The 10,000-nt window shown below is 37.6% G+C and overlaps 1 protein-coding gene across 1 annotated transcript in view; it reads left to right on the top strand.

Annotated features, from left to right (window-relative positions):
- LOC310727083 (neural-cadherin) overlaps nucleotides 1–10,000 on the top strand; it is a 114,082-nt gene that overhangs the window by 49,362 nt on the left and 54,720 nt on the right. Inside the window, exon 2 of the mRNA XM_083543195.1 lies at nucleotides 8,359–8,547. Coding sequence (XP_083399321.1) covers nucleotides 8,359–8,547 — 189 coding nt within the window. The remainder of the gene's footprint in view (nucleotides 1–8,358; nucleotides 8,548–10,000) is intronic.

The raw sequence follows: 10,000 nt of genomic DNA, 5'->3' as shown, positions 1-10,000 counted from the left end.
GAGTAGCACCCGGTGTGGTCTTCTGCTGCTGTAGCCCAGCCGCCTCAAGGTTCCACGTGTTGTGCGTTCAGAGATGCTCTTCTGCATACCCTGGTTGTAACGAGTGGTTATTTGAGTTACTGTTGCCTTTCTATTAGCTTGAACCAGTCTGGCCATTCTCCTCTGACCTCTGGCATCAGGCATTTGCGCCCACAGAACTGCTGCTCACTGGATTTTTTCTCTTTTTCGGACCATTCTCTGTAAACCCTAGAGATGGTTGTGTGTGAAAATCCCAGTAGATCAGCAGTTTCTGAAATATTCAGACCAGCCCGTCTGGCACGAACAACCATATGCCACGTTCAGTCACTTAAATCACCTTTCTTCCTCATTCTGACGCTCAGTTTGAACTGCAGCAGATCGTCTTGACCATGTCTACATGCCTAAATGCATTGAGTTGCTGCCATGTGATTGGCTGATTAGAAATTTGCGTTAATGAGCAGTTGGACAGGTGTACCTAATAAAGTGTCCGGTGAAGGTGTGTGTGTGTGTGTGTGTGTGTGTGTGTGTGTGTGTGTGTGTGTGTGTGTGTGTATAAATATATATATATATATACGATGTGTTGCATATATGATACGATGTGTTTTATATATATATGATGTGATGCATTTAAGCAAACACTACAGAACTACATGTGCACTTGTATAAGGGAGAGAATGACAGAACAGTGCAGTTTGCTTTATATATATCAATCACTTAAAACTACAGGCTTTTCTAAATATAAATATTTTATCTAATTTGCATGTTTCTCAAATAGAGCATTTGATCAATCTTTTATTTATTATTTATTTCATTATCACTCATAGCTGTCCAACTTTATCAAAAGTTGATATTGACTGTCTGACAAAGTAACACAGCGATTTTTTTTTTATAGTTTTATATAAAAAAAATTTTAATTGAGTTATCACTAGCTTTAGAGCTAAATATCAATATATTCATCAAAGCTTATTTCCTATACTCTTAAAGTGAAAAAAAATAAAGTGACCTGCTGTGATACTGAAAAGTCAGTAGAAGCCTTACTCGTTTAAAGATGATGTGATGCATTTAAGCAAACACTACAGAACAACCTGTGCACTTGTATAAGGGAGAGAATGACAGAACAGTGCAGTTTGCTTTTTTGTGTTGGATTGTCAATGCACAGCTGTCTCCGGATTCATTTTATTGAGTAGAGCTGCATGTCCACAAACAGCCTAGGGCCTTTCAATCAAATCTCAGCCAGTAAAAAGAATTGAATATAAATAGGGAGAGAAACCACATCAGTAAGAAGGAGCGATCCTACAGCTGTGCGGTTGCATTCATTTGACATGTTCTTCCTCTTCAGTGAAGGTCAGAAGGGGTTTTCGTTTTTTCATAATGCTTGTTTTAGTGATTGTTTTAGAAATGACGGGGTATGAAATATACATCATGCCTGAATTTCAGTACAAGAGGAAGGAGAGTAAAGCTGAATTTGTAAGAGACAAGGTCGGTTTTGCATCTGTGTCCATACGTACGTGTCACAAAGATATCAGCTTAAAAGCTACAGGCCAGTAAAAAACATAATTTTATAGCTTTTCTGTCACTTTCTCCTGCTCCTTCTTTTTCTCCCCCTCTCTCTCTTTCTCTCTCTCTCTCTCTCTCTCTCTCTCTCTCTCTCTCTCTCTCTGTCTGTCTTTCTCGTTCGCCTGCTCTCTGTCTCTTTCAACTCTCCTCAATCATTGGTTTGAGAAATGGCCTGATTAACCTGCACAGAGTGTTGTAAATGGCTGAAGGCCCACGTTTGTCATTGTGTGCATTTTTCTTTGCTCAAATGTGCCCCATGGTTTTATTACAATCACCAACTCAAAATTGTGGAGTGTGTGTGTGTGGGTATGTGCATGTTTGTGTGTCTGCTGGTGAGTGCAGTTAAGGACAATAAAAAAAAGCTGCAGTGTGTGTGTTTGTCTGTGTGCGCGTGTGTGAGTGCGTGTGAGTGCGTGTGCGTGTCCTTTTTAAAAGACCAAATGTCCCAATTATGATAGTCATGCAGCATGGTTTGACCTTGTCAGGGCATTTAGCTGGTGTCTTTAAAGAAAAGTGCTTTTCAAACTAAAAAGCAAAAAAAAAAAAAAAAAAACACAGAATTAGTTTGGAGGTAAATGTTAGTGTATGTATGTGCTAAAATGTGTTCTTTTGTAGGGAAAGAATGAAGGCATAGGGCTATCTAGCAGCTTTGACATTGTGGAACATTTAATTATTACTGATGATTTTTACTTCATGAAAACATTTTCTTCCCTCTTTCTTCCATTTTTTATTTTATAAAAAATAAATAGAAAACAACAGCATTTTAATACTTAAACGTTTCTGTTTGGTTACTAAGATTAATGTTAAGAGTTTTGGTTTAGGTGTAAGCATAGCCTAGCTGTATTAATAATTATGCCAGTGAAAAGTCATCATAGGAAAATTATGTGTGTGTGTGTGTGTGTGTGTGTGTGTGTGTGTGTGTGTGTGTGTGTGTGTGTGTGTGTGTGTGTGTGTGTGTGTGTGTGTGTGTGTGTGTGTGTGTGTGTGTTGAGCTACTTGGTAAAAGTGGGCCAGTCTATAGTATCATTAATTAGGGCTCACAGTGCCCTGGTGGAGCAGATGGGAGGCAGTGGTTCCTGCTTTGTTGATCCAGGGCATTCAGCCTCTGTTTGCCCCCCACAGTCAACATGCGCACACACACACACACACACACACACACACACACACACACACACACACACACACACACACACACACATACACACACAGATGAGAACTGTTGAAACAATGAAGCCTTGTCTGTCTTACACACAGCCCTCTGTCCTTGCCTACAAATTAGCATGCATACTGACATACCTTACACTAACGGTCTACAGTCAATTAACATTTACATCTCTATGACATCAGTGACATTCACTCTTTCCTCTTTCTGTCATACAAACCCCCCCATTTTTATCTGACAGTGAGTGTGTATTTGTGTGTATGTTTGTATGTATGTTTGTGTGTGTGTGTGTGTGTGTGTGTGTGTGTGTGTGTGTGTGTGTGTGTGTGTGTGTGTGTGTGTGTGTGTGTGTGTGTGTGCATTTATGAAACCTCCCCTTCAGAAAGAACTCAATGTGTAGCTCATCGCAAGAGAGAAAACTAGACAAAGGCCCTGATTTGAAAACTTAATTACAGCCATGGCAATGCATGTCATAAGAGCGACAATGAGATATACGTGGTTGAGTAGTTAATTGGGCGTGAAAGGGCTCTCTTATTAGTCCGCAACACCCCAAACAGCTTCTGCAAGGCTAGCGAGGATGGGGTGATTATGGCAGCTCGCCCAAGCACTCTTCAGAAGCCACAAAGATTTAACGCTGCCAGGGCCTGCCTAAGCACAGGGGACGCCTGCTCCGTGCCAATCGCCATGACAACACAGCCCACGCTGTCACTCATGCAGACACCTGTGAGCCACTCCTGTTTTAGATTGTAGTATGTATGTGGGCAAGAAAGAGATGGAGAGCTCAGGTGGACTTGTGAGAGATGTGCTGAGGATGAGGAGTTACTAGAGACTGGAGACTTTGGTTATCATCGTATTATCATCCAGAAGTCAGGTCTCTTCCTGTCAGTGCAGTAATTTAGTTTAAGATCTTAATTAAGTATTATCATCTCATAATGAGATAACATGCCCACATGTCAAATTTTCCAATTAGTCCAGTTCAAAATTGGATACGTTTGTCATATACAAGTTTTACATTTTAGGGTTTTTTTTTTGCCTAATTTCTATTGGATGTGTAGCATGTATGGCATAACAACAGATATGAATTGGTCATAAATAGAAAGACCCATTTGGCCAAAATTAGCTTTTAATATATGTTATGGTAGTCACTTGGTCTGGTGTCAGTAATGTTTAACCCTATAATGCTAAATGTATCATAAATGATACATGAGTTTCTGAGACCTCTGCACCACCTGCATCAACAAAACTTGAAAAAGAAAAAAAACATTAAAATATTTCTTAACTGATTTACATTTTTAACTGATGTACAAAAATCACATAAATATTTCATTTCCACTTGTATGGACTAGTGCAAATTAAATATTTATTTGATTTTTGTACGTCCAATTTAATGTTGTAGCTTGCTAATGTTTGTCTTTTCTGTAAAACATATGAATGATTATCATAATCTATATTTTATATTTACCAATTCACATAAGAAATTCAGAATACACAAAAAAAAATTTTTTGCATGTATTTTCAAATGTAAAAAAAAAATATAGTGTTGAAATTGTCATTGGCATAATTATGGATGCCAATTCAAGTTACTTAGAGCAGTTAGGGGAAGATAAGAATGATGATGAGTAGGAGTGGACATTCCAAATACAATAATCAGTATACATTGTTGTGATCAGTAAATTTGTATTAATGCCCAATGCATTAAATATAATACAAATAAAAAAAATCACATTTGTAAATGGTAATCTTTTTTGTTTTTTCTTTTTTTTCTTTCAAGGCCCCATAAACACTTCAATTTCCATTTTTCTGTTAATTATTTCATATGTCAGGCTTCACAGGGTTAATTTATGCGACAGTATCATGTAAAAGCAATCACAAAAATCTAATAATTAAAGTAAGAGACATGAAGGAGTGTCTACAAACGACAGCTGTTTCAAACACTGGAGCACTTACAGCTCACTCATCCATATCAGCAAATAATAATAAAATAAAAGTTCATCCTTTGGGAAAATAGGTAGAAAAAAAAAAAAAGGAATTATACAGATATGGTGCCTGTTCATAACAGGTTTTCCCTAAACATTTGTTCCCCACACCTGTCTTCTATTGTAAGTACATTTAAAGTAAACAGTTGTTATAAAGTGGATTAAAATCCAAATATGTGATTCAAGTCTTTCAAAAGACTTCATTCATATAATCTGTGTGAATGAATAAATGAACGATAGTACTCTGAGGAGAGCACAAACTCATGTCTACTTGTCCTTGTTTAAAAGCTGACTATCATACAATCCTTCGTTTCAATGCCTTCTAAATCAGTCTCGTTGATATTGGCTCCTTCTACACTGCCGATGATGTACGTGAAAACAGGATGCGAAATAGAAACTCCTGCCAAACACGATTTCCATCACTTTTCTCGACACTGCTTTTCCGCCTTTTCAACATAAATATCCGTGACATCTTATGTATTGATATTCAAATTAGAACAGTTTTGGATGGATTCAGAATGCATTCATCAGCTAGTTATACATAGAGCGCATTATATACAGCACATTGCTTCATTACTGCTAAGGCTTAGTCAGGAATTATTGAGGCATAAACAAACACATTGTAGGCCTTCCCTGCTGCTTTTGTTCTTTTTATCTCTGCTCACAAGCAATGGTGGTGAAAAGATTTAAAGAAAGAAATTGAAAGCGAAATCAGGTGAGAGAGTGAGACAGAAGATAAAGAAGTCCACACGGAGTTTACCAGAAGCGGGAGAAACACGGTCGCACAGAAGACACAAGTCACATCCTAGCATTTCCCACAAGGCCTTGTTATTTTCATCATCACTGAAAGTTCAGCAACTTTCCCTCCCATATTGTGTGTGTTTTTTTTAGCATGTCCTGCCTTAAGAGTGTGTTATCCTCTCTCTGATTCTCTGGCTCTCAGAGGGCTGTTTATGGTCTATCAGAATCCTCTGGTACTGTGACAGCTGCTTAAGGGAGTGTGGAGATGGCCAGGCTTTGAGTTGAGTCGAGGCTCCCAGTCGGAGGTCTGTTGAAAGAGCATGTAGCCCATTAGCTCTCTGAGTGTGAGCATCTCCCACTGAGGTAGCGAGGTGTGAGGTCCGAGTGTCCGTGTGATGCAGGAATCCCTGCAGATCCCTGCAGTGTAACACCCACACTTTTGGAATGAAGAGAATCAAGGTGTCTTCTTGCCCCCTTACACCACAGGACACTTCTCTGGCTTTGCAATGGCTGCTATTAGTGCTTAAACTCTATGACACACTGATTAATACAGCCAAAGAGAATGATAATAAACAGATACCAGCTGTGATTAAATCTAAGTGCATGCTACACAACATCCAAAATTTTAAATGGCTAACATTGTGGCTTGTGGTCAGCAACAGTTTTCTGTTTCTGCAAAAGAGAACCGGAGCTATAGTGCAAGAAAATAGCAATTTTTTAAGAGGCATTACAGAACAACTGGAAGAGAAGGTCATGTATTAGGCTCTAGACTTATCTTTTCATGGACTGATATCCTTTTAAAAGAAATACTGTACATAGAAAACTTGAGAGCAACTTGAGAAATAGATACACAACATGAAATATAATTGTAATATTTACATTTTATTTATCCTACAAACTACTTCTTCTTCTTTTTCTTCTTCTTCTTCCGGCTGCTCCCATTAGGGGTCGCCACAGCGGATCATCCATCTCCATACCCCCCTGTTCTCTACATCTGCCTCTTTCAAACCAAACACAATCTATACAATCAGTATACTGAATAAGAGTTTTAAAATATTGTAAAAACTAATGAAAGCGTCAAAAAGATTAAATGAATACCTTACAAACTGTACACCTAGAAGAGCATTTCTGTACTTAATGATTCAAGGTTGTTTTATCAACTTGTGCTTTATTTAGGTATGATCTACATTCTTTAAGAAAAATCATTGCTTTTTCATAAAGCAAATTCACAGTGGCGCTAAACATTCCTTTGAAAATTGAAAAAGCATATATAAAAAGAAATGAAAAGCAGAGAAGAGATTAAAGGAGTCGGTACAAAGAGAAAACACAATGCATGGCATTAGCAGGATTCAAACATATCATAGTGCAATCATTTTACCACTACACTGTCTGGAAAAAGCATTATTTCTTAATATTTTCAGTGGTTAGTTTATTGTCTAAAGTTATTTTGCAAGGGTTGACCAAAGAACTCCTTATAGCTATATTAGAAATCCCTTCTCCAAGTGTATAAAAAGGTCTGCTGGGTATTTAATCAATTTAGGTCCTTAAAAGCACTACATTTCATTCAGTGCCTTCCAAGTGTAATGATCAACTAATTATTTCTTTCTTGTACAATTTGTAATGTGAAATGTAGAATGTGAATTGTGTTAATGTGCTATTGTTGTTGGGTTTTTTTGGGGAAATTCTTTGGAAATGTGATTAGCATACTGAACTGTGAATTTAGCCATGCACATCATAAATAATTGATGTGAATTAGCATCAGTCTCTAGTGAATGACGGGTAAATAGGTTATTAGTCGTAAGCTGTGATTCGACTGCTGCATTTTGTTTAATTAACATGTTTGCATACACAATGTCCATCTCTGTGGCACACCTTTAGTCCATTTTTGTTATTGAAAGCACATTGAGGAAGAGGCAATCATTTGTCCCTTAATTGTCAGTCTTCACCTCTTAAAAAAACTAGATTGTGCTTCATCTTTATCAATTGTACATGGTAACCTCAAACCAGGATAACATCTGAGACAACAAATTTACTAGGTCTTCCTCTCCTCCTACATCTCACCCCCAACCTCCTGCTCTCCATCTCTGTTTTTTTCACTCTCTGACTTGTTCTGTCTCCTTCGATCAGTCTCTGTTGACATCTTTCAAAGCCTTTTGCAGTGATAAGGCAGGAAGTACAGGAAGCACTGCGATCATCTACATCGCTTTGGTGCTTACATTTAAAGTTTCTTTCTTATATCTGCCATTGTCTTGCTGTTGCAAGAGATGTCGAAAAACAATACTGTGCAAGTCTGGAGACAAACAGTACTGACAAAAAAAAGAGAAAGAGAAAACACAATGAAGAAACTCTGCTGTGTTTGTATTCAAATCTCTATTTCCTGCTCTGTGACTGATATCATGATTGTGTCTGAGTGATTGCTTCATGCATCTGTCTGACAGCAGATAAAGTGCTGAAAAGGTGGAGACGGATAATGTTCGATGCTGAATATTGATTTATTCTGTAAATGTGTAATTTCTCTTAGTATCAAAGGGTGCTTAGACTAAATTACTACAGCTCCAAGGAGGGTGCCAGGTGTAGATCTACAGATCTCATACCTACTTCATCTTTTTTTTCTTTATTTCGAAAGGTGCCGTCCCTCCCTGGGTGATTATTCTTAAGAGCACAGTGATTTCCTGTTACTGCCCCCACAATGCCAGAGATTTATTTCATGAGATTTGGGGAGATTAAAAAGGATTGCAGTCAGCACAATAGCTGTCCTACAAATTCAAGGAAAAGTACATTATATGAGAGCAGACAGGCTTTTCTGCTTAATTTAGCTTCATGTAATAATAACAATTTTATATTTATGATAGGTACTATTATTGTTTAAGCTATCTGTTCATTCTCTCTTCCTTCCACCTGCAGGTGATGAGTGGTACCTGTGCAGACTATCTGTAACCCTTCCTGGAATGTCAGATCTGCAGTGGGCTATGTTTCCTGAGCCGTATCTAGCCACAGCAGAGCCCGGCGCAGCTCCAGGCTCAGTGGTTTACAAACTGGTAACCCAACAGAGGGACGGCTCTTTGGAAGGGACCCAGTACTTCTTGGTGGATGGTAAGTGTTTTTAACACTTAGCTCAGAGTCCAAAACCTTTTTTGCATGATTGGGATGCAGCCAATCCAGTCAAGTAGTTAATTAAATCTCAATCTTGCTTAATTACTAAGGAAGTGAAAGGATGGGAGTGTGAGTGGAGAGAGCACAAATTACACCATTGTAATATGAAACTTTTTAATATGAATATTGCTTTACTCCATATCAATGTGATTGTTTTACAACTCTAGCTTGTGTAGAAAAAGTGAGAAAGTTGAGATGCTTCCTTCACTGATTTAGTTATTTTTGTTTTGAATTCAAATCAGAGCAGGTGCACCGCACCATGACTGCATCATGTGGTGAGATGCACAAAATAGTCGTGTCATTAAAACACTGAATGAGGAATTATACTGTCGATTTTCTGCTAATGAATAACAAATGGATTCAAAGCTAATGATTATTGCTGTTTCTGAAATCTCATCTGCTGGGTTTCACTGAGCTGACAGTAAAGCCACAAAGCCACACAGCAGCTAGGCTCTAATTGCTTAAAAAATAAAAAAAATGGCATTTTGGGGTGGCTTCGAGCTATTCTACATGCTGCTCTTCCTCTACAGACCAGTAATCTGAAACAATAACAGAGCATATGATGTTTGTTAGTTGTAATTTTTCATTAGGTATTTAAAATCATTCTAAATGTTATACTTTTCTACCATCAAATCATATTGCGACAATTAATTTGGAAAAAAAATAAATTTTAGTAATTACATTTTGAAAAGATTGAAATGACAGGTGCTGAGCAACATACTTAGCGCTCTCAAATGCTCAGATGTATATTAAGATTTAAATAAACAGATATATTAAAATTATTTATTTGTTTATTTATGTACCAAATACATAGAATTTCAAAGAGCTTCCAATATGCAAACACACCAGCTGTCTACCAGGGATAAGGGTATAGAAGGATACATTAAATATTTATATAAACACACACACACACACACACACACACACACACACACACACACACACACACACACACACACACACACACACACACACACATATATATATATATATAATGTACATATTCATAGAATCTCAACATCAAGGCACTTCTGTGGGAATGTCAACTATTTATTATTCAACATTTAAAAACTAAATCTTTAAAACAACCAAATTCTGCATCTGGAGTGTCAGATGAGTTGTGAAAGTGCAAGCACGGTTTCTGACAGTTTCTCTCTCCTTCACTTTCTCCACTTCACTTCACTTTGAAATGATGCGCTCTCTTCTGGGACACTGTTAGCTGTAGCATCTGAGGTGTGTATGTGTAAGACAGGAGTATTTCAGATCAAAAACTTTAGCTCTGGATTTAGAACAACTAATATCATCTCCAATACAACCTGATTTGCTTTTTCAACTATAGCGGCTATGTATATATTCAGATGGATGTACAGTAAAGATAAATAAGAATAATTGT

Source organism: Silurus aristotelis (genome assembly GCF_946808225.1).
Source record: "Silurus aristotelis genome assembly, chromosome: 1".
Classification (NCBI taxonomy): domain Eukaryota; kingdom Metazoa; phylum Chordata; class Actinopteri; order Siluriformes; family Siluridae; genus Silurus; species Silurus aristotelis.
This window is presented reverse-complemented; position numbering and strand designations above follow the sequence as displayed.